Source organism: Megalobrama amblycephala, linkage group LG24 (genome assembly GCF_018812025.1).
Source record: "Megalobrama amblycephala isolate DHTTF-2021 linkage group LG24, ASM1881202v1, whole genome shotgun sequence".
NCBI lineage: Eukaryota > Metazoa > Chordata > Actinopteri > Cypriniformes > Xenocyprididae > Megalobrama > Megalobrama amblycephala.
Genome location: NC_063067.1, coordinates 12,829,579 through 12,856,041, shown reverse-complemented (window position 1 = coordinate 12,856,041; position 26,463 = coordinate 12,829,579). Strand labels below are relative to the sequence as shown.

The window sequence follows — 26,463 nt, the reverse complement described above, 5'->3', positions numbered from 1 at the left end:
AAAGAATCCTGAAAAAATGTATCACAGTTCCTACGGTTTCCCGCAGCACAACTTATAATAATTATTTCTGAATGATCATGTGACTCTGAAGACTGAAGTAATGATGCTGAAAATTCAGCTTTGCCATCACAGGAATAAATTACATTTAAACCAGTTTTTGCTTGTAATAATATTTCATAATGTTACTGTTTTACTGTATTTTTGATCAAATAAATGCAGCCGTAGTGAGCATAAGAGACTTCTTTAAAAACAAATTTTATCAACAATAAACTTTTTAAACTATATTGTGTATACGTACGATATAATTGTTAATATTTTGTTTTTATTGATTAAATTATATATCAATTGACTTTTTAATGATAGTAAAATACACTTAAATTATTGTATTACATTATTTTTAATAAATATTATTTTTTAAAATAATAATAATAATAATATTAATATCTTTACCTACATGTTGTAATATAAAGAACCAGTCAGTACTGACACTGGTGCTTCTTGGTTCAAGTTGAACAAGACTGAAGTTGGTGGTTTACAGTTCAGTAACTGAGTCAGTGATTCAAATCAAAAGCTTTTTTGCATTAAAATAACTGTAATATGTTTATGAATTGTAAAGGAATGGAAATGTGAATTCATTGGAGTACACTAGTTGCACTGTTTGTATTTGCGGTATTAGAGTGGAGCAGGAAACACTGTCAACTAGTATTAATATTAAATCTCCTGTATTATTTTGACTGTTCTCTGACACTGATACAATAAATTCCAATTTTCCCACAGTATTGTTTTACCTTTAACAAATAACTCTCCCAGAACTAATATCAGTGCGTAGTCCTCCTGCTACATTCATCTTATTCAGAAGACCTTAGGTTTCCTCAGAGCTCAATTTTAAACCCAGCTCATTCTCTCCAGCATGGGAAATATACACTCACAGTCAGAGGACACAACAGAGAGTCTAATTCCCTGGATAAGATGAACCAAAAGTCCTTGGGTGACTTCTTTTTTTTCTTCTTTTTTTTGCATCAGAAACTTCAACTTTTTCTCTACATCTTTCCTGCTGTGTTTGAGCTTTCAGCCTGATACAAATACTGCACAGAATTACAATGTTAGTTGAGCGCAGCCATTCCTCTGCAAGAATTTGCTGGAGGTGTATGATTTCAGACCCAAAAGCTTTAATGTGAATATAATTACTGATTATCATGGAAATATTATTTGTTCAGGAAAGCTGTTTCTGGGACCACCACGGCTGTACCAGGAACTGCAGGAGTTACAGCATGATCTTTCTGTGGTAGAGGAAGTCACGTTGTTGGTGGGCACCCTGCAGGGATCGTACCAGGTAAAATCCTTAATCATCACAGTGTCGCACACCTGATAATTTCTGACTGTCATCAGATGATTCGCTATCTATTAGGGATGTGCAAAACATATTTTCATAATTATGTGAATGACTAGTCGTTCTTGAAAGGAAAGGATAGTTCATTCAAAAATGAAAATTCGATCTTCATTTACTCACCCACATGTTGTGCATTATTTATTATCTGGAACACAGAAGATATTTTGAAAAAAAGTGTATTGTTGTCCATACACTGAAAGTCAATGGGGGTTCAATGTGTCTTGGACTCCAGTGTTCCTCAAAATACCTTCTTTTGTGTTTAATCACTCAGATTTGGAACTATATGAGAACATTTGGATTATTTGGAACTTGTATTTACTATACGAGTATACGAGTCATTTTAGGTAAACTATCCCTTAAGGCTTATTATAGAGATGTCTCCACCAGACACAGATCAAATGTTGCTGAAGGGTTGTTCAAATAGAGGCATGGTTACCAAAAAGCAGCATGAGATCATTGTTTGAGATTTGTATTTATAATGTCATTAATTTAATGTTTCTGTATTCAAAATTTCATATTTAATTCATATCCATACTTTGGTAGTATTGGATGGGCTCTTTCACAGCCTTGTTTTCATTAACGAAAATGTAAATATTTAAAAATGAAATAATTATTAAATATACATCTACCCTGACTAAGATCCAAAGATTACTGACAGCTATTTGAAATATATACGCTAAATATCTGCAACCTTTTATTGCACAAATCTAGTCCACAAGAAAAACTGATTATGCATGCTAACAGAAACATTGCTCACAGCGGGCGATTTTGAAGTCCGACAGTAATTGTGTTGAAATGTATTGTTGAAGACGGTGGATTTGTAACAAAAGCTTGGCGGTGCTGTCAAGAGGATGAATTTAGAGACGCAACTTCTCTGAGAGAGTTTATCGTGCACACATTCTAGCAGCACACTGAAGCACAGCATGCTTTCAGCATGCTAACATCCTCAATGAGAAGTTTCGGTAACACTTTACTTAAAGCCTTCGTGTATAATGCATTATAAAGATATTCATAATGTACGTTGAAATGCATGAAATCATTTCATAAATAATTGTAACCAAAGTTAAAATGTATTGTAATATTTGCACATTCCTTGTTGCATCTCAAATTGGTTGTTTGTCATGTGTTTTAATGTATTATACTTATTAAATATATTATAACACTAAATCTGTGGTTACAATTGTTCATGAGATCATACAATGCATTATAAGGTGAATTACAAGGCATAATTAAAGGGATAGTTCACCCAAAAGTGAACGTTTTATCATCACAAAAGAAGATAGAAGATTTGAAAGAATGTTGGTAATCAAACAGTTGACTGTCTGGTTACCAACATTCTTTTAAATATCTTCTTTTGTGTTCAACAGAAACACTTTCATAATGCATTATACATAAAGGCTTTAAGTAAAGTTTCTTCTGGAAATCCATCCCTTTTAAAGCACACCTGCTAAAAATTTTAAAATTGTCGACCTTGCTAATTGAAAAGTTGAGCCTATTCCTAGTCCCTATTGTGATGCTCTTTTGCTCTCTAACCTCTCTCTGCGCTAATTATGTTGCTAATGTCAAAAAACAGGGTGCTAAGTGTGGTAACCGGTGCTTAGTCAGTCTGACAGCTGTCTCCCGTAAATGTGACTGTGTGCGTGTACAGAATCTCAACACTACGGTGGGGCAGGACTGGTGCATGGCTCTTCAGAGGCTCATCCGCATCAAAGAGGACGAGATCCAGTGTGCCAACAAGTGCCGTCTACGGCTGATGGTTCCTGGGAAGCCTGACAAGTGAGTGCTGACTACCCACTGATGCCAGTGGGCACAGGTTACACAGAATAGAGCTGTGCATTAAATTCCCCTCAAATGTGGGTGGATTTGACAGTTACACCGACTGAAGCATATTCATCCGTTTCATCACAGCAAAGTACCAGAAGGATTTGCATTTCTTGGATTTTAGAGTTACTCTATCACTCTACACAGCCAAAAGACCTTTGCTGATCAAATGGAAGTTTAAACAGGGTGAACTAAGAGCTTTTAAGACCGCTGGTCATGAACTGTAATGGACCATTAGGGTTTAAAGGTGCTAAAGAGGATGTTTTGTTTTATACATTTTTGCAATATCACTTGAAACTATCTTTACTAACTGATAAAAGACTATTTATTAGGTGCACTGAAAGTAATAATATTAATATACATCATCTGTGCACGAGGTAGGGCCTTAAAAACATCAGCCAATCGCGTAAACGATTGGCCCTCTGGCTTGTCAATTCACTGCCGTGACGTTCCTTGTGAGAGACGTGCGCGGCTGCGCTCTCCAGTAACTTTCCACACTCCACAGGCGCTGCATGCAATGTTTTTGTCAGGAGACAGGAGTAACAACTGCAAATTATGAGTTACCTGCGGTGAGTCCGACATAATGAATCCAAAAAACACGACACAGCGAATGCCGGTGGTAAACACTCGTGTTCCAATACTCGTGCACGAGTTTTGGGAGGCGTTCATTTGAAATGAGCTGTGAAGGAGGGGGGCTGTTCTTACGCATGCGCTCATTTCAAAAACTCACTAACATTCTTTGGATTCTCAGTCGACGAAAAAATCCTCTCTATCACCTTTAAGGCGTGGGTCTTCAATAAATGTTTCTTTTGCACTAAATCATCATATTAGAATGATTTCTGAAGGATCATGTGACACTGAAGACTGGAGTAATGATGCTGAAAATTCAGATTTGCCATCACAGGAAAAAAATTGCATTTTCAAATAGAAAATAGTTAATAATAATTCACTATATTACTCTTTTTACTTTTTTTTTTTTTTTTTTTTTTATTCAAGTAATGGAACATAATCATTACATTACTGTTATACACCATAGTGTGGGAAGCACCATGAAAGCTTTGGGTGAAATTAACTCAATATTGTTTAATGCATAATGCATATTATTTTGAGATCAAACAGTAATTGTCGGACCCCCTGCCGTACCGCTGTGGACCCCCTGTTGAAGACCCCTGCTTTAAGCTGAATTGTGTCTTTTGTTGTTGCCTTACTTTTTTCGTTTTTTGCAGACACAAACTCTTTTGACTCTTGGCACAAATAGAACTGTAAAATTTTAGTCATGCGTGGATCTGAAAGAGGCTTTGTTTCACTTGGATTTTGATTGTGTTAAATCCCTCCTGGATTTTCACAGTTTGTGCATGTGTGTGTGTGCGTATCTCTTGACAGATCTGGCCGTCCAGTCAGTTTCACAGTGGTCTTCAGTACGCCCAGTCCAATTAGCAAAATCTCCTGGGTCAATCGCCTGCATCTGGCCAAAATCGCCCTGAGTAAGTGTGGCTTCTCAGACATGAGTAACAGGTTGTTGACATGAATCTTTCACTTATTATTTTCATGGCTTCATTCTCATTTATAAATGTGCTAGTTTTAGCTTTCAGTGACAGTATTGTGCCTCTGGCTAAGCTTATTACTGTGTGTGTAGGAGAGGAGAACTTGCCTGGCTGGGTGTGTGTTGAGGATGATGAAAAGACTAAGCCTCCATTCTGGTGCCCGTTACTGGCCTGCCGGGTCCCTGTTTTTACCCCAAAATTGCAAGATCTGAAGGTAAGTGAGAGACATTCAACCACTCCTACTCTATCAGACATCCAACAATTTGCATTTGTGTATTCTTCAAGGGACAGTTCACCCAAAGAAAATTTACTCCCCCTCAAGTTGTATAAATGTCTTTGTTCTGCTGTACACAAAGGAAGATATTTGGAAGAATGTTTGTAACCAAGCAGATCTCACCCCCCCCATTCACTGCCATAGTATTTTTTTTCCTTACTATGGTAGTAAATGGGGGGGTGAGATTTGGGGGGTTACAAACATTCTTCCAAATATCTTCTTTTGTGTACAGCAGAACAAAGACATTTATACAGGTTTGGAACAATTTGAGGGTGAGTAAATGACAGAATTTTAATTTTTGGGTGAACTATCCCTTTAAGAAAGAACACAGAGAAACTATTCAGCTACATACAGTAGTGTTTTTTTTGTCATTGTTTTTTGTCATTTGGTCACTTTTTGCCTGAAGAATTAAAGTTGTGTCATCATTTATTCCCCCTTATGTGAATTGTAAGTGGTTAAAAAATAAGTCTGACTTGTGCTACTTCTACTTAAGGGAAAAAAAGAATAGAGATCTCAGCTGTTTCTCTTAGACAAGGTGTTTTCAAGGGGATGCTGGGTGCCTGCAGATATTAAACATTTAATGTTTATTAATTAACACAATTTTTAACACTGTGCTTTGGAATGCTATTTATGGATTGAATAAAAATACTTTGGAATAATATTTACTAATATAAATGTGTTATATAAATATATTTAAAACAATATATTAGATTTTATTCATTTTATATATATATATATATATATATAATTATTAAAATATATTATAGTTTATATATATATATATATATATATATATATATATATATATATATATATATATATATAATATATTATATATAAACTGTAATATATTTTAATAATTATACAAATAATTATACAAACATATATATATATATATATATATATATATATATATATATATATATATATATAAACTATAATATATTTTAACAATTATACAAACATATGTATGTATATATATATATATATATATATATATATATATATATATATGTTTGTATAATTATTAAAATATAATTATATAAAATAAAACTATAAATTATAGTTTATAGATGATATATATATATATATATATATATATATATATATATATATATATATATATATATATATATATATAAACTATAATATATTTTAATAATTATACAAACTATAATATATATATATATATATATATATATATATATATATATATATATATGTTTGTATAATTATTAAATATATTATGGATATATATATATATATATATATATATATATATATATATATATATATATATATATATATATATATATATATATAATATAATATAATATATATATATATATATATAAATTTTAAATATTAAAGATTAAATAAAAATGTAAATGTAAATTAAAAGTATTTTCCATATAATATTTAATAATTGGTTTTGGCTTTTAATACAGAAGGGATAACGTCTCGTTTATTTTGAAAGCAAATTTCATATTTATCATAATATTAATATAATATTTAATAACTTCTCTCAAAGAGAAAACAATTTTCTTAGTAATGGCTCTTTGCACATGAAAATATATAGTTGTCTTTTTAATTTAGAAAGGGGGTCCCTCTCAAGGGGGGTCATATTTGGAGGTCCTTGACATCAAAAAGGTTTGAGAAGTTTGAAAACCCCTATCTTAGACAGCAATGAGATTACAAAATCTTCTCAGTTTTTTCTGGAGACCTTAGATTTCAAGAATAAAAACATCTTGTACTGTATAGCAACAGTTGTCTCATTTGTATATGTTTATTTCTCCTACACCATTTTAAGAGAAACATCTGAAAAAGAGTTGATATTGAAATAACCCTTAACTGCAAACTTCTGAAAGAACAACCATATGAGCAATATTTTTTTCCCAGATCTTTTGGGAAAACATTTCCTTTGGGTAGTCAGCGTTTGATCTAAGACAAGGCAGAGCGTACTCCGATTAACATTCAGACAGTCAGTCATTGGTATGCATGTGGTAGACTGTAATTGACTGCTTATTGCTTGACCAACATCCTAAACTGTTCATATCAGTACTGCACACCATCGTGACTTGGCAGTCTTTCTAACATAGTATTTGCAATCAGGGTGTCTGAATCAAACACATGTTACCTTACATTTACATATAGCTTTGATCTTCTATTTTATATGCCATTGCTATCTACACCTCCAGCATCTGGCTGGTACTTTTGATCCACAGGACTTCACATTTTTAACCAAGTCCTTCTGCCAGTCTAGTTTCAATTATCTTTATTAGTTCTGTTTTCCAATCAACTTTTGTAGTACTGTTATGATTTTGTCATAGAACTACCATTGTGTTGAGGTTAGTATCTCAATATTCATCCTCAATGAGTTGCTTGTTGATTTTTACACTGTTTTTGCAAGTTCTTCAGATTTGCCACTAAGATACTGTTATCTAGCTGGATAACAGATGAGGTTTTACAGGAAAAGGTGTGTTCAGAAATGTTTGGATTTACAACACAGTAATTTCCAGCTAAATTTATTTTGTTTAAGAACATTTTGTTAAATTTTTTTTTTTTTTTTTTGTAAAGAAAAAAAAAAAACATTGTGAAGATAACCTGAAATGGCACAAATGTAATACAGCGCAATATATTTTACCAGCACTCATCATTGTAGTTTATGGACACGTCTTCTCATTGTCCACAAAATATGGGTTTGGGTTTAAATGGTTTTGGTTCATTAGCTTTGCACTTCACAACTATGAAATGATTTTTTGTGTAGCTCAAATGTCTTCCCAAATCCCTAATGTCCCATAGCAAGTGTGTTCCATAGGAAGCAATATAACAAACACTTCACAGCTCATTTGCTGCCACTGAGTATGTTTTACTATTCTCAAGAAGTGATTCAATCATCCTTTAACGATTGCTTTCCATACCACTATCAAGTCTGGATGTGTGGCTGATGCGTCTTTTGGCTGTTTTGGGTGTCGCTCTTACAGCTATAAATCTCGCATGCTCATCTGAACCTGATCTTGATATTTTTGATGTCTTTTGACGGTGGATGTTCTTTTTGCCTCGCATGTGTACTACTTTGAAGTCATACGGTTCCAGCCTTAGGACCCATTGTTCATTGCTGGCAGAGGGTTTAGATTGAGGACTAAATATAGTCCCTAGTATTTTGGTCTGTGATCAAATCAAACTTTCTCCCAAAAGCTAAGGCTTCACGTTCTGTATGATTACATTTGCATTCAGTCAGCCTGCGTTTCAGCTAGCGTGTATACATCTTCCCTCTTTGGTACTGAACAAACACTCGTCTTAACCTTCGAAACATGCATCTGCTTTCATCTGCATTCTGTCATCATCCTTTTTGAAGTACACTCCAGTGCCAGCCTTGCCCAATATGAGTTTGAATATGTTGCTGTACTGTAGCTCACAAGTCCCAAGAAGAAGTGTCTTCATACTTTGATTTGAAGTGAATTAATTGTGTAGGATTTGAAGTGGCTTTTTGCGCTTTTAATATAATTTTTTTTTAAATAAATATCAAGCACATCCCGCTCTTTACTTTCTCATTCATCCATGTTTACTTGTTAATAACTAACTGTGTGGATTATATGGACATAAATACAAAACATTTATAGGACATTAAAGGTCATTAAAGCAAAAATACCCAGTGAAATGTTTCGAATTGTCTCTTGGCAAAGCAGAGCATATACAGTTGTGGCCAGAATTATTAGCCCCCTTCATAAATATGATCAAAGATGACTCTAAAAATAAATCTGTATTGTTTATCCTTTCTTTAATTCATAAAATTAGCAAAAATCTAACCTTTCATTGAAGGAAAAGAATTGAAAGTGGGGGGTAAATAACATTAAGAAATAAATGTTTTTCTCCAAAACACTTTGCCCACAATTATTAGCACCCCTAGAATTTTTTATGAGTAAAATATGTCTGAAGTATATTCCCATTCATATTTAATTTTTTTAGCTCACCGGGGTGATCATGAACATGAAATTGAATCAGAAACAATCTCCAGCATATTCAGTTGTCAGACAAGACTGGAACTTCAAACAGGACGAGCTTCTATGGTCAGATGAAACTAAAACAAGAGCTTCTTGGCAGCAAACCCACCAGATGGGTTTGGTGCACACATGGATAAAAAGTGCCCCATGTCCACGGTTAAATATACTGCTGGATCTTTAATGTTGTGGGCCTATTTTTGTGCTGGAGGTCCTGGTCATGGATTCTATCAAATACCAACAGATAAAAAATCAAAACCTGACCGCTTCTACTAGAAATCTTATAATGGGCTGTGGTTGGATCATCCGTCAGGACAAGTGATCCAAAACAAACATCAAAACCAGCACAAAAATGTGTCAATGAGCCCAAAATGAAGCTTCTGCCATGGCCATCTCAGTCCCCTGACCTGAACCCTAAAGAAAATGAGTGGAGTGAACTGAAGAGAAGCACCACCAACATGGAGCTGGGAATCTGAAGGATCTGGAGAGATTCTGTATGGAGGAATTGTCTCTGATCTCTTCTCGGGTGTTCTCCAAACTCATTAGGCGTTATAGGTGAAGACTCAGAGCTGTTCTCTTGGCAAAAGGAGGTTGCAAAAAGTATTGAATAAAAGGGTGCTAATAATTGTGGGCAACGTGTTTTGGAGAAAAACATTTATTTCATAATGTTATTTCCCCCCCACTTTCAATTCTTTTCCTTCAATGAAAGGTTAGATTTTTGCTAATTTTATAAATTAAAGATCAAAAGGATAAACAATGCAGATTTATTTTTAGAGTCATCTTTGATCATATTTATGAAGGGGGCTAATAATTCTGGCCACAACTGTGTATATATATATATATATATATATATATATATATACACTTTTACATTAAGATTTTTGGAACTGCTGTTCTAAAAATCTTTTCTTTCGCCATTACCACAAACAAGCTATGCATAGCTGCTTGAATCTGAGTGCAGGAGCTCTAGGTTACTGTAGAAATGTCAGTGGTTTGCCGTTGATTGCTGTTTTGAACCCCACGGATGTGGTAGATTTTCCCCTATGCACCTGACTTAAGTTTACCTGATCACCTGGGTGTCTCCTAATCGACACCCAATAATATTTCGTTCAACGTCTTGATCCTAGTGCTCCCTAACTTGCTGCTCAGCAATAACCAGATAGACTCCAGACTATGCCCTAGAATATGCTTAATTCACGGCCGGAGGACCTCGTATCAATCACAGAGAATCCCACCAGCAAGAAGAATACAACAGTTTATATAGGATAGGAGCATGGTAAAGCATTCTACAATATGATTGGTATTTGATGTTACTAGGTAAAGCAAGATCTGCCCAAATCATGTGATTATTACTTCGTTTGGTTACTCAATATCATGGTGCTATTATATTTAGGTTGTTGTCTAGCTGTCCCTAAGTGTCATTTCCACTTTTCTTATTTTTAGACATGATTCAGACACACACTGACTTAAGCCCATGCAAGGTTTGAGGACATTTAGGTTTCAAAGGCATAGAAATTTTATTCCTGCAAGGAAAAAGAAATGTTATTTATGAGTAATTAAAAACTTCCGTCACACGAACAGCACTGAAACCACACTTTGGCCGGTACAACTTGAAATATATTATTATTATACATTTTTCATTAATTCGCCACATGATTTTTTTGTCAAAGAACCAGGTGTGGTTCCCGGCCACTGGGTAGATGCGTCATCTACCATCGGGGGTTAACTGGACCATGCTAACAAACCCTAACACCTCGCTTGCAGTTTTCTCCCAGTGCGCAACAAGAAAAGCTTTGAGCAAGCCAATTAAATCATTGTTGAATAACGGACAAGATTCTTATTCTCCAAGAAAAGTGAAATTTCTTGTCTTGAGCACAAGATAAACTTCTAGGTGTATCATAAACGGAAGCTTTTGTGTTTATATTTTTTATGTGACAAAAATAGATCTAAAGAAGTTCATAAATATTACTTCTATAACTTGTGTAGGAAACTTTTTTTGTGGGAAATGTTTGATGGTAAAAAAGAGTGGGGGGAAAATACCTTCATTACTGCAGATTAAAGCAAGGCAGATCTGTGGCTGCTAGAGAAGATGCAGGAATAGACAAGCAGATTCTTATGTGATGTGATGTGAAGTGTAGTCTGTGTTCAGGATGAACACCCGTGAGACAAATGTGGCTGTGTTTTAACTCTGTCTTCTCATATAACCCCCGATCCACCCCCATATTATCAGAACTCTGAGACAGAAAGCTGGAACAGGGACCATAAAAATCTGTCATCAGGTCATTAGGATTCTTCTGTTTTAAGAAATGTTTTTCTAGAATGCTACAGTAAGATACAGAAGCACGACATTTTGAAGGAAAATGACAAGCCTGACACAGAACCTTGTATAAATAATTCCAGTGGGCTAATTCATGTACATATTAAATATTCTGCCTGTTTTTCCATGGAGGGGAAAATAAAAGCCTTGGCCCCAGTAGATTGCTTAAGATGAAAAGGGGCTCCGTTCCCACAGTGCATATCCAGGAAGAGTGAGTTTGCAGCAAGTTTTGCACATCAGAGTGCTGAGCATCAGGCTCACAGCAGGAGAGGGACAGCGGCAGCCTGCGATTCCCACGCAAGATCCTCCTCAAACACAATAAGGACTGTTTCATCTAAACAGGTCATCCTCTTACCATGGAAATGTGCTATAGGCTAATGTGTCATGAAAACGTAATAGGTTCTCATTACATTACAGATAAAAACTGCCCAGTCCCCCATTTTGATAAATGTTGTTGTGTTGCTTGTTGGTCCTTTAGTGAAACTATATTGCAGTACCATCCATCCATCCATCCATCCATCCATCCATCCATCCATCCATCCATCCATCCATCCATCCATCCATCCATCCATCCATCCATCCATCCATCCATCCATCCATCCATCCATCCATCCATCCATCCATCCATCCATCCATCCATCCATCCATCCATCCATCCATCCATCCATCCATCCATCCATCCATCCATCCATCCATCCATCCATCAGTAATAAAAAGGGACAACTTCATAAAGTTTCTACAGATTTGTCTGAGCTAAAAGTAGAAAAATGGCTGTTGTTTGGCTGAGGATAAATCTGTTTCATCTAATTGAAAGTTTGAAACTCAGTAACAGGAAATGTCTTGAGTGTGTGCAAAAGGATTAACAGCAAAGTACTGTAATTATGGTCTATTCAAGCTGCTAAAAAAGGAAAACTAAGTAAAATAAATAATAGAAGGTGCTTACAAGCACCATCAATTACTAGAGCTTTTAAGGTTTAAAAAGCAAAAGTACCAGGCAAGTGGTCCAAATTTCTCAATTTCATTTTTTTTTCAATGACAAAGTATTACTTTAATAGCAACACAGAAACTAGTTACATTTTTCTGTATTTTATGTCATGTTACGCTTAATTGGGTACACCATGACATTTACTGGAAGGGTTTTGACATGACAATACATTCATTGTTACATACCGTTGTGAAACGAAACCCTTAAAACCTTTTGTTGTAAACTTCTCATGAGCTGTAATTAGGAGCTATTATAATCAAATAAGTTACTACACTATGTGCTGATTGATGTGTCGTCTTGCTGTGGTAAACCGTGTACTCCTAATTAAGAATAACAGTGTTGGCAGGGGTGGGTTTGTCACTAGACATATGGGCCGTTGATGATTAAACCTGGAATAATAGCTTGTCTGGCTTGTGCATAAATTATATGTGAATGGCAATGGGTGTTTAATAACCTTATGTCTGTCTAATTTGAGCCAAAACACCCTGCAGCCAATTAACTCGTTTTACTTCTCTTTCCAAGCCAAGTGCTGGCTGCATGTGGTCACCAGCCCTTGTAGATATGCAGGAACTCAGCATGCATCAGAGTCGCCACAGCTGCCAAAACATGGACGACAACATGTGTAACAACCATACATTTCCTACCCTAAAATAAAATGAAATTAATCATAAGAATCTGAAATCCCTTTCATATCTCTTTCTGAAACTGAGGGGAAAATCAAAAGCTGTGCATCATATTTATCATGCCCCATTTAAGGCCTTCAATCCAAAATAAATAAATAAATAAAAGTATAATTCTGTCGTCTAGTTTAGATAATCCTTTGGCTTTGAGTTGGCTTTTTGAACATGCAAAAAATCTTTCTTTGATCCCACTGTTGCAGTGTTCTAATGATCATGTTTTAGAACAAAATGCGCATTCAACACAGTTAAAAGGATATTTAAAAAAAAAAAAAAAAAAGTCTTGACATGAGATTGTTCCTTCAAGGCAATTCAGTTCACTTGGCGGCCAACTTGGTACCTTCCTCAAGCAGCTATGTCAGTAACAGGCATGCAAGTACAGCTACTTGAATGACAAAAAACAAAATTTGTGAGGGTTACTGACAGCTTTCTGAGCACAAGCTTAAGGTCTGTGAGTGACACAATGCAATTTTGATTAATATCCAATATTCCTGTTGTCAAAAGCAGGCTACTCTTAATGCTTACCTTCATGAAATGGAGCCTCAAGATGCTTACTTTGAGGCTAAACAGAATAATATCCTGCCTTTTTTGTTGACTGACACAAAATTTTGCTGATCTCGTTAATATGAAGAATAAAAGTGCAGTTCAACCAGAATGGTTAAGTATACACATCCCACATCCCACACTGCAAAAAATATATATATATATATATATATATATATATATATATATATATATATATATATATATATATATGTAATTGAACCGTGTTTTAATGCTGATTTTCAAAAGTGATTTCTTTATCTTGTTTTTTGCAGTTGCAGGCTTCCCTATATAACCCGGTCCACTGTGCTCTTCTCGGTTTTTCTGCCGCCAGCACATCTTTGCCTCAGGGCTACCTCTGGGTAGGTACATTTTTCCACAATGAGAACATCTTTTCTTCTTTATAAATCAGTCTCCCTAATGGTGCTGGAATATCACAATATCTCTGTATATCTCTCATGATGCACCTAGCGGGTCACTTCCCTCACCTCACCTCTGATGCAGGGGATGAGGGGAAACAAATTACCCACAAACATTTGAATAGTCTACCTCTGACCAGGGCTGTCATCAGGACGGTACAAGAGAGAACATCCTATCCTATATAGCTCCTTTTAAACTTACTGACAATTTGCAAATTTCACAGACCTCCAGTCATCACACTTAACTAAAGTAATCATTTAGCATTTTTTTTTTTTTTTTTTTTATCCACTTACAGTATGTTTGTTTAAAGTCATAATGGAAAGCACATGGATGATTCCATGCAGGGTTTGAACTAGGGCTGGGCAATATATCGCATGCGTTTGTCACGCACGTTTCGTCAGTAAAGCCGGTTCCCTGATTACCGCTAAATCGCCATCACCTGCTTTCAAATGGAGCGGCATTTAATAGACAGAGCCGTAGTTCACTGACAAGCTACGCAATATCGCGTTCATTATTGCAGATGAATCGCCTTCAATAATGAAAGCGATATTGCGTAGCTTGTCAGTGAACTACGGCTCTGTCTATTAAATGCCGCTCCATTTGAAAGCAGGTGATGGCGATTTAGCGGTAATCAGGGAACCGGCTTTACTGACGAAATGCGCGTGACAATCGCATGCGATATATCGCCCAGCCCTAGTTTGAACCTTTTAGCATTTTAAGTACTATTGCACATTAAGCATAATTTGCCTCTGCAACACACATTATTCAGTTTATATTTAAGAAATATCACACAAGGAAGAGTGCCGTTGTTCTGAATACTCAATACACTTTATAGTGTAAGTAAACTTAATTAGATATTACATATAATTTGGTAGTAAAACATAAAGTGTTGCAAATATTTTTGGTACAGAGTATGTGTATTTTGTTAAATGTTTGCAACTGCTTTTTAACACTTAATTAGAAGCACCACAATTACTAAATTGTGTTGTCTGTTAAAGGATTAGTTCACTTTAAAATGAAAATTACGAGCTTTACTCACCCTCAAGACATCCTAGGTGTATATGACTTTCTTCTTTCTGATGAACACAATCAGATATATATTAATAAATATCCTGACGCATCTAAAATTTATAATGGCAGTGAATGGTTCTAACGAGTATGAAATTCAAGAAAGTGCAACAGCTCCACACAGCTTCGGGGGGTTTGTCTACGTTTGTCTAAGAAAAATATCCATATTTAACAAGTTATAAAGTAAAATGTCTAGTTTCTGCCAGATATTAATGCCTCTTGCAGGTCAAAACGCTTTCACTGCATCCGACACCTTCCGTATTCAACTTACGAAGAAAGTGTAATGCCTCTCGCAGTTGAAAACGCTTACACTACGTCCTACGCCTTCCGTATTCAACTTACGAAAAAAGCATAACTGATGCGACGTCAGTTACGCTTTCTTCCTAAGTTGAATACGAGAGGTGGTTTGGTGGAAGCTAGATATTTTACTTTATAACTTCGCTTTATAATTTCGCTTCAGAAGGCCTTTATTAACCCCCCCGGAGCCGCGTGGAGTACGTTTTGCTTTGGATGGATGCACTTTCTTGAGCTTCATACTCGTTGGACCCGTTCACTGCCATTATAAAGTTTAGATCAGAAAGAAGAAAGTCATATACACCTAGGATGGCTTGAGGATGAGTAAAGCTTGGGGTAATTTTAATTTTAAAGTGAACTAATCCTTTAAATAGGCACTACTGAACAGACATTTAAAAGTTTATTTTAAAATGCAAAGTATTTAAAATAAAAATGTGTAAATAACGTGTGTATGTAAAATTGAATTTTTACAACACAAATACAGGAAATACGTTAGTAGACAAGTGGTCAAGTGCAAATACCACAAGTGTGGGTATTGGGACAAGTCCATAGTCAATTGTTTTCCTGTGTGTTTGAACGAATCAGTTGAATGAATGATTCAATGACTCATTCATCATAACAATGCAACATGCAGTAGGAATCACTTAAAAATGGAGACAAACAGTGAAAAGTCCAAGTGCTGTTGGACCACATTGTTTGAAAGATTGTAACTAACTTGTATAATTTCCAATATAAAAGTTTTGAGGCCATGAACCAGTTCTCAAATCTGACTGAATCACAACTTCTACATGGAAATGTACTTTTCTGTGATATTTTTCTTTCTTCTTACAGAGCTTTTCCACCTGTAGTAAGTAAAGGTAGCAGGAGCTCCTCAAAAAAACACTGTTAGAATAGTTTGATCGACATTTAAAAGAAAGAGGGAAGCAGGATTAAAAGTTTCTCGAAAGGCAGCTCTAGAAACAAACATCAAGTATTCCACATCAAAAGACATTTTATAAATCATTTATCTCGTGGCTGTGCTTCCATATTTTTTCTTCTTCCATCTTTTTTGCCTGCAGCCTCTCAGAGGGCCATGTCAGTGAGTTCAGGCACTGGATGTCCTCCTTCTCATGTTTGTTTTCTTTTTGTTGTCTCGTTGACTGCACAGGTGGCTAGTGGGGGTGACGACTCCCACGGGCAGGTGGAGATTTTCTCCCTTAACCGACCCACTCCACGCTCCGTGAAGAGTTTCTCTCTGGGTTCCCCGGTGCTTTGTCTGGAGTATATCCCAGAGCCCAGCACAGATGAAGAACTGGAGACACAGACCTCTGAAGTTCCTTCCAAGATCGGCAACACCATCTGTGTAGGATTATCGGATGGCAAGTGAGTCTTTTTGAATCCTTACCTGTATTGGTCTGGGGTAATTTGAGGCATTACATTGCAAATTCAATGCTGAAAGTCAGAATACTTTTTTCCCTGAAAAGCTCTTGATATTGTGTGCGTGTTTCTCAAGCATCATGGTTTATGGAAGTGTGGACACCGCTGCTCAGTGTCTGCTAACATTCAGTAACCCCGAGGGCTGCCCGGTTCTGTGCCTACAACACTCTGACAACTTTCTTTTCGCCGGACTGAGTAATGGAAAAGTTGCCATTTACAACAGAAGGAGTGAAGGTAGAATAATTTCATAGTGTAATTTTCAGTGAAAATAGAAATTAAAGGTCTCAGTCTCATGCATGACGTTCCAAAACTGTATGACTTTATTTTTCTGTTCTGAGAAACATAAAAGAAGATATGGAGCTGAATGGTCACCAAAACTGTTTGGTTACCAGCATTCTTCAAGATATCTTCCTTCATGTTCTGCAGAAGAAATAAAGACATGCAGGATTGAAACTACATAATGACATAATTTTAATTTTTTGGTTGAACTATCCCTTTAATTAATTCTACAATATTACATTTTATTTTATTTTTTTTTATTAGTTTTTACTTTGGATTTACAGTTACAGGAAACAATATGTGAACTCTTGGATTTCTGCATAAATTGGTCATAAAATTCCATCTAATCTTCAACAAAAGACAAACACAATCTCTTAAAACAAATAACACACAAGCAATGATGCATTTGCATGTTTTTATTGGGCACACATGGTAAAAATTCACAGGGCAGGGTGGAAAAAAGTGTTTCCTCTATGCAAAATCATTTCAGTTCAGCATTATTCTTGGGATGTCTGGTGTGAATCACTCACTTGAGGTCATGCCAAAGCATCTTAGTCAGGTTAAGGTTAGGACTGAGCCACATCAGATTTTGTAGTTGATTTACAGTAGTCCTGTGCTTGAAATGGTTGTCCTGTTGAATCTCTTGACTTCTGAGTTCCAGTTGGCAAACAGACGACCTTACATCCTCCTGCAAAATGACCTGATAAACCTAGGAAGTGATATTTCTGTCAATGATAGCAAGCTGTGCAGATCCTGAGGCTGTAAAGCCCTATGATGTCCCTCCATCCCAGTATTTCTGAAGAACTTCTAACTACTTTAAAACACCTTTGGCTTCACCTGTACACAGAATATTTTGCAAGTAGGGCAGGCAAAACATCCATGTGCTCTTTTGAAAAACGCTGGACCTCCATGTCCAGTTTGTTTAGAACTCCTGATGAAAGATTCACATATTTTTTCCTGCATATGTAATTAATATACTAAAATGGTTAGTTCGCCCAAAAATGAAATTTCTGTCATAAATCACTCACCCTCATGTCGTTCCAAACACGTAAGACCTTCTTACATTATCACTTCATAACATTAAGGTGGAACCACTGTAATCACGTTGACTATATTAACAATGTCTTACTACTTTTCTGGACCTTGAATGACGGTAATTACGTTGCTTTCTGTGGGGGATAAAAAACAAACAAACTCTGATTTCATCAAAAATATCTTAATTTGTGTTCTGAAGATGAACGAAGGTCTTACGGGTTTGGGACCACATGAGGGTGAGTAATTAAAGGGATAGTTCACCCCAAAATGAAAATTTGATGTTTATCTGCTTACCCCCAGGGCATCCAAGAAGTAGGTGACTTTGTTTCTTCAGTAGAACACAAATGATGATCACTCCCATTATTTGACTGACAGACGGCAACGGTTGGAGTTAAAAATCATCTTTTGTGTTCTACTGAAGAAACATCATTTTCATTTTCATTTTTGGGTGAACTATCCCTTTAATGACAGAAATTTCATTTTTGGGTGAACTAACCCTTTGATATTTTAAACTCTCTGAATCTACTGCTAAATTGTCAAAGATGTTTAAATATTAGCCATTTCCAGTAGCAGCTCTAAATCCAACATGCATTTTGCGGTTACAGATGGGTTGTGGGATCCAGATTCCTGCAGACATGTGGTTATTGGATGTGCGCCCATCCTCAAACTCCTTCGAATAGACGAGCATGTGTGGGCCAGCTGTGCCAACCAGGTCTCTGTGATTGAGGGCTCCTGTCTCAGGACTCAGGTAGACACTCACATGTGATAGACATTAGATCCTTCTCCTCTGAGAAATGTGTTGGAGAAATGAAAATGTGTTGAATGTGATTCCACCACCTTCACAATGAAAACCCAGTGCTTTTCATACGATCGTATGAGTCAAAAGATTGAACTGTCACATCACTTATCAAATCTTGAGATCTGTTCTGTAACAAAGGTTGGTTTAGGAAAGCTTGAAATTATTCTTTTATTTCAAAGTTTTACATTTCATTTCACTATTAAGACGGCTTCCCATGCTAGATGTATTATGAGAGAGCATCTTAAGCCACACATAAAAGGTATCCTCCCTGTAGAAGCCCAACAGCATGTTAGGGTGCTAGCCTTTGATCACTTCTGACAGCTGAGCCAACCTCTCTATTTTGCCGCAAGGAGTGCACCCTCCCTCTGCCTTCCTGATGCTTAATATCAGGATTAAATTCTGCTTTGGAAGTTGGAAGTTCAGTTCAACCGGAAGATAAGATGTGGGTATGCATATGGACATGTCAGCACGTTTACGTTTGCAAGTCAATAGTTGTTTGCAACTATAGAGAAAGCATCTGTCAGAATTTATCTGTTGTAAAACAGGCAAGGTGCAGGAAGTGCTGGCATACACTGCAATTATGGCTACAAAAAAAAAAAAAAAACATAAACGACGGGGCATATGGTTTATGTTGAAGCAATGGAGTTTGCAATTAAATATTATTATGGGTACAAAAATATCAAACCATTTTGTCCAACAAATGTCGTTTAATATTTATTATAAACAAAGTGTATAAATATATAAAATGTAAATATGTGACAGTTAACCCCAATAAAAATGTGACAACCTTCCGCAACTTGACATTTACGAACAGTGTGTGTGTATTCAATACCATTCAAACGTTTTAGGCGGTAAGATTTTTTTAATGTTTTTAAAAGAAGTCTTTTCTGCTCACCAAGGCTGCATTTGTTTGATCCAAAATACAGCAAAAACAGTATAAATAACCCTTTTCTATTTGTATATTTGAAAAAGTAATTTATTCCTGTGATGGCAAAGCTGTATTTTCAGCATCATTACTCCAGTCTTCAGTGTCACATGATCATCCAGAAATCATTCTAATATGCTGATTTGCTGCTTAAGAAATTATTATTATCAATATTGAAAACAGTTGTGTGTATTTTTTTTTCATAATTATTTGACGAATAGAAATTTCAAAAGAACGGTATTTATCTGAAATAGAATCTTTTGTAACATTATAAATGTACTGTCACTTTTGATCAATTTAATGCATTCTTGCTGAATAAAAGTATTAATTTCTTTAATTTCCTTCAAAAAAAAAAATTCTTACTGATTCCAAGCTTTTGAATGGTAGTGTATAATGTTACAAAGGCAAATTTTTTAATGTCTCCTATGCTCACCAAGGCTGCATTTATTTGATAAAAAATACAGATGGTGTGTTGACAAAATGTAATTAACTTTTATCTAATTAAAAAAAAAAAAAAAATCTGAGTATATTAGAAAATATCAGATTCATATTATAGTTGCCTCTTGGTGTTATTACTGTGACTGTAGTGCTCTTTTAACTTAAATAATCGATTTCCTAAACATTCTTAGTTTACTAATAATTTAAGCTTATTTGGTTTTCCTTAACAGTTGCCATTCTGGACTCTGATGTAATATGCCCAGCCTCAAATGCCCAAACCGACTTTAATTAGGCAGTATATACTCTGACTTTGAATTATACCCACTTTTGAGTCCAGAGTGTTGGCCTAAACTTTGATGTTTTTTTTCTCTCTCTTTCTCCCTAATTCTACAGTTCCTCTTCCTCTTTCTTGTTTTTATGCATTTTCATGATTATTTTGTATTTTTTATGATTCCCAGAGTTTTGAAGTTCATCCAGACCCTATGGTTAGTGTGACCCACATGGTGCGCGCTGGAGGAGGGGTGTGGATGGCGTTTTCAGAGGGATCATCGCTACGTCTGTTTCATACAGAAACATTGGAGCACCTCCAAGAGATCAACATTTCAACACCCTCTGCATATTTGAGCCCTGGCAAGTCCAACATGTGATTATGGTGCAGGATATAATTTCGGTTGGATTATGTTTTGGCACACAGGCTCTGAAAGGTGTCAGGTGTCAAAATTCACAAAAATGTTTAAAACTGACCAGGAGTTGGTAGTGAAATTTGAAAAAGAAAAAAGAAAAGAAAAGGAAAAAAATATAAAGTGAAATAACAAATTATTTAAAATGTATTAAAACAAAAAATAAATGTAAAAGTGACAATTTATCAAAAATATTGCCTGAACAGGACTGGTAGTGAAATTTGAAAAATATAAAATAAAATAACAAATATTAAAATAAAATGTAATATAACAAATAATGAAAAGTTGATAAAAAAAATAAATAAATAAATAAATTAAAAGTGACTATCTTTTTTTTTCATAGGTCAAAAAGCTGTGTGTGTAACCAGCCTGCTCATCTGCCAAGGGCTGCTATGGGTGGGCACAGCTCAGGGCATTATTGTCACCCTGCCAGTGCCCAGACTGGAGGGCATCCCCAAAATAACAGGTGAGCCACAATTAAAACAAAAAAGTATTGCATCTAATCCTTTTTTTTTTTTTTTTAACAAATAACAAAAAACACCTTTCCACCTTTGGGCCAAAGTGTTCTCTTCGCTTAATTGTTCCATTCCGTGCCAATCTGGCCCAGCCGGTACAGATATGATTTCATTTTCCACTGTAGGGCTGATAACAGAGCTCTTTGGAATGTAATACAAATGCGTCAGTCGTTGCCTCAGTAAAGCAACAGTTTAAAGACGATATAAGATATAAATAGCAACCACGTTATGGAGGATGATCAGATTTTCTTTTAATTTTATTATTTGTGTTTAAATCGCTCAGAATTATCAGAATTATACATACAGTGGGTACGGAAAGTATTCAGACACCTTTAAATGTTTCACTCTTTGTTAAATTGCAGCCATTTGCTAAAATCATTTAAGTTCATTTTTTCCCCTCATTAATGTAAACACAGCACCCCATATTGACAGAAAAACACAGAATTGTTGACATTTTTGCAGATTTATTAAAAAAGAAAAACTGAAATATCACATGATCCTAAGTATTCAGACCCTTTGCTCAGTATTTAGTAGAAGCACCCTTTTGATCTAATACAGCCATGATGCAACAAGAAACTTGCAAAACTTGCAAAGATGCAACAAGTTTTTCACACCTGGATTTTGGGATCCTCTGCCATTCCTCCTTGCAGATCCTCTCCAGTTCTGTCAGGTTGGATGGTAAACGTTGGTGGACAGCCATTTTTAGGTCTCTCCAGAGATGCTCAATTGGGTTTAAGTCAGGGCTCTGGCTGGGCCATTCAAGAACAGTCACGGAGTTGTTGTGAAGCCACTCCTTCATTATTTTAGCTATGTGCTTAGGGTCATTGTCTTGTTGGAAGGTAAACCTTCGGCCCAGTCTGAGGTCCTGAGCACTCTGGAGAAGGTTTTCGTCCAGGATATCCCTGTACTTGGCCGCATTCATCTTTCCCTCGATTGCAACCAGTCGTCCTGTCCCTGCAGCTGAAAAACACCCCCACAGCATGATGCTGCCACCACCATGCTTCACTGTTGGGACTGTATTGGACAGGTGATGAGCAGTGCCTGGTTTTCTCCACACATACCGCTTAGAATTAAGGCCAAAAAGTTCTATCTTGGTCTCATCAGACCAGAGAATCTTATTTCTCACCATCTTGGCAAACTCCATGCGGGCTTTCATGTGTCTTGCACTGAGGAGAGGCTTCCGTCGGGCCACTCTGCCATAAAGCCCCGACTGGTGGAGGGCTGCAGTGATGGTTGACTTTCTATAGCTTTCTCCCATCTCCTGACTGCATCTCTGGAGTTCAGCCACAGTGATCTTTGGGTTCTTCTTTACCTCTCTCACCGAGGCTCTTCTCCCCCGATAGCTCAGTTTGGCCGGGCGGCCAGCTCTAGGAAGGGTTCTGGTCATCCCAAACGTCTTCCATTTAAGGATTATGGAGGCCACTGTGCTCTTAGGAACCTTAAGTGCAGCAGAAATGTTTTTGTAACCTTGGCCAGATCTGTGCCTTGCCACAATTCTGTCTCTGAGCTCTTCAGGCAGTTCCTTTGACCTCATGATTCTCATTTGCTCTGACATGCACTGTGAGCTGTAAGGTCTTATATAGACAGGTGTGTGGCTTTCCTAATCAAGTCCAATCAGTATAATCAAACACAGCTGGACTCAAATGAAGGTGTAGAACCATCTCAAGGATGATCAGAAGAAATGGACAGCACCTGAGTTAAATATATGAGTGTCACAGCAAAGGGTCTGAATACTTAGGACCATGTGATATTTCAGTTTTTCTTTTTTAATAAATCTGCAAAAATGTCAACAATTCTGTGTTTTTCTGTCAATATGGGGTGCTGTGTGTACATTAATAAGGAAAAAAATGAACTTAAATGATTTTAGCAAATGGCTGCAATACAACAAAGAGTGAAAAATTTAAGGGGGTCTGAATACTTTCCGTACCCACTGTATACAAATCATGCAGTTAGCTAACATAATATATTAATTTTAAACAATAAGCTCATTGAAATTATTAATACAAGTTGTTGATTAAGCCTTCTTTTAAAATATAACTGGAACCGTTCATCTGACGGTGGAAAAGTGGCTAAAATTTCTCTCTTTCCCATCAGGAAAAGGGATGACCTCACTCAACGCTCACAATGGCCCTGTTGAATTCTTGCTGGCCTCCTCCAGCATTTTATCCCAAGATTTCCTGAAGCGAGATTCTGCCATGGAGGGTGTGGATTCAAATAACGCAGGTGAAGATAAAGAGGCGACAAATTCCTCTCAGGAGTCCCTCCAGCAGGCGGATGGCTCTCCTCAGGGAGAGACCAAAGCCAAAGGGGTGCTGCTGCAGTACCACCTCCGTTCTACCTCTCAGCTCCCAGGAAAACTCCTGACAGCCCTGCCCGAAGAATCATCCAACTCGACCCAAGAATCTCTGGAGCACACCCTAGAGGATGGCTCCATCTATGAGCTGAGCGATGACCCCGAGGTTTGGGTCAGAGGGCCTGGGCCCTCATCTAAGGAATCGGCACGTAGGGAGAAAGTGACTTCGGCCGCCGTTATATCCGGTGGAAAAGGGTTCCGTCGACTTGCTAACTCCTCCAACTCCCATGACTCCAGTGAGAACACACTCATGGTCTGGCAATTACCCATTACAGTTTGAGAAAGTAATACATTCTTCATCCTTTGGCTTTCATAAGGTGTTTTTGCAGTGATGGAGGATTGTTGGATCATTGAAGGACTGTAAACCTGTCTTTGTATGGTTTATGAGGATTATTTATTCCACTTCTCCTCCAGAAGTTTTTTTGTTTTTTTTAAAGAAAAATGAGGGGCAAGTTTTATTTGTGGTAATCAACATTATGTTTGTTGATTGAGCTGGAATATTCCTCATAAACAACCGCACTGTTCAATATTTGTCTGTCATAATAATAGCATGTGCTCGGTTGGCTATATAATGCATTACATCTAAATATAAAATAATCTCACCTCTTGAAAATATCACTAAATGACTGACACCACCAAATAATTGAATTTTATTATATCACATCTTGCATGCGAGGAATCAGGGTAAGTGTTGTTGTTTTTTCAGATGTAATACATAAAGTATTCCTTAGTATGTATCTGAACATTGGCTGTGACCCAATTCTTTCTTTCTTTAAATGATAAAAGATATTTTTTTATGCAGCACCACCTGTGCGGTGTGCACAGAAAAGTAAGGTAGTTGAACATTTGGAGTCTATTTAAATGTGTTTTAATATTATTTTAGTGTGAAATGTGGTAAGGAGAAATGAAGTCTTCTTGTAGGTACTTGTTTCATTGTTCGCAGTGTCACTTTGTTAAAAAAAATAAATCATATTTACTATGAGTAAATTTTTCCATTACTATTTCATTTCATTTAAAAGCATTTCATTTGATTTTAAACTGACTCAACATTAAATGGTTTTGAAATGGTATTGTGTGCGAAGACATGCTGTAAATTAATACCGCAGAGTAATATTTTATGTTGAATATCAGCATATTTTCAGCCTTTTATCTCTGCGCAGCCACTGCCAGTCCTCACAGTAAACATATCAGCAAACGCAGTATGGCGCAGCTCAGGCAGCGGTTAATATATGCACGTTGTGTCACCAGTGCTACGTGAAAAGGATGCCAAATCACATCTCTGGCAGACGCCGAGTAAAACTGACCTGTCAGGATTTAAAGGAGCTGTCTAACAGTCACTCATCGTTCTGATAGTAGATGTTTTGTAAGCAGGATGCGTGCTCATTTCATCTATTAATTTTGTGCTATTCCTGTGGTGCTATTCAAGTAAATGACAGGATGGGTTTAATTCATGCTCCAATGAAATGAATCAAGCTAGTGCATTATTGAATATAAAAGCTATTATGTTTGCAGAAGAGAAACTTTGGTTTACTTTGAGGATGGAGTTTTTCTCTGTGACAGTAAGTTTCTTCTGTGGTGTGGTTGGTATGGAGTCTCATTTAGTTTGAGGAGCTGTAAACTATGCTTACATCAAAGGCTTCTAATTAGAGATGTTTGATTGCTTTGTGTCTGGTGGGAAATCAAGACCCTCATTATTGCTAATTGAAGGACTTGATCAAGATAATGCCACTCCTTTGTAAAGCTTAAATAGAAGCACAATGTTCGCACCGCTGTGATTATGGAGGATGTGCCAATAACTGTACTTACTCATAATACAACATGTGTGTTCATTATAGATGCTCTTAAATCCATAAAAATGTATGGTAAAAAAAAAAAAAAAAATCAATATACAGTATATTAGGCATTTTGCCATTTGTGTTTTATATAATATAAATCTGAACTACACACAAGAGAAAAAATAGAGTATTTAAATAAAACATTTTTCATTAGAATATGTGTGACACACAGGAACTTGTACTGTACATTGTAATTTTTTTTTTTTTTACTATAACAAAATTAAAGGCCTGTGGTGATTCATCCTTTGTACTTCCTATTATTTTTATTATTATTATTAGAGATGCACCGATGTATCGGCCATTATCGGTATCGGCCGATTAAAGCTTTTATAATCACTATCGGCCATCAGCTGATTGTTTAAAACAGCTGATGATCGGGGCCTATTATATCCTGTCAATTAAAAGGGTTCTGAAAAACGTGTTCAGACTGCAACTCATACTGTGTGTGAAGAAAATCTCTCTTATTCAGTTCAAAAATAGCAACGTTAAAGCAAGCTCTATTTGACCCCATGAATCACCCATAATTCAGGGTTGGCAGGTCTGAGCTTTGTTTGCTACATCAAACATTCTTTGTAGCGCCTCCGATTCTATAATCATGGAGAGCTCTGTTACTTCGGAGATTTTGTTTCTTATCAGTTTTCAAATTTTATCCATTTTATCACGAAATAAAAACAATAATTGCCGTTTTGACGCTCTTAAATGTGACGTCACAGACGTGACAGTGCCTTCGTTCAAATGGCGTTCAAATTTTCTTCCATATTAATACAAGTTAGGCCTATATCTCGAAAAACATGCATAAACATCAAAAGGTAAGTTGAAAGATACAGGAATGTATCATGTCTCATGTCATCACT

General features: G+C 36.3%; 1 protein-coding gene across 7 annotated transcripts in view; it reads left to right on the top strand.

The window, feature by feature from the left end:
• arhgef10lb (Rho guanine nucleotide exchange factor (GEF) 10-like b) overlaps positions 1–24,761 on the top strand; it is a 55,139-nt gene extending 30,378 nt beyond the window's left edge. For all 7 annotated transcript variants that reach the window (XM_048177717.1, XM_048177714.1, XM_048177716.1 and 4 more), the window contains 11 exons: positions 1,218–1,333; positions 3,039–3,166; positions 4,595–4,695; positions 4,848–4,969; positions 13,828–13,914; positions 16,482–16,696; positions 16,827–16,984; positions 18,670–18,812; positions 20,685–20,856; positions 21,250–21,372; positions 23,516–24,761. In XM_048177717.1, the coding sequence (XP_048033674.1) occupies positions 1,218–1,333; positions 3,039–3,166; positions 4,595–4,695; positions 4,848–4,969; positions 13,828–13,914; positions 16,482–16,696; positions 16,827–16,984; positions 18,670–18,812; positions 20,685–20,856; positions 21,250–21,372; positions 23,516–24,054 (1,904 nt within the window). In that variant the 3' untranslated portion in view covers positions 24,055–24,761. The remainder of the gene's footprint in view (positions 1–1,217; positions 1,334–3,038; positions 3,167–4,594; positions 4,696–4,847; positions 4,970–13,827; positions 13,915–16,481; positions 16,697–16,826; positions 16,985–18,669; positions 18,813–20,684; positions 20,857–21,249; positions 21,373–23,515) is intronic.
• The last annotated feature ends 1,702 nt before the right edge of the window (positions 24,762–26,463 follow it).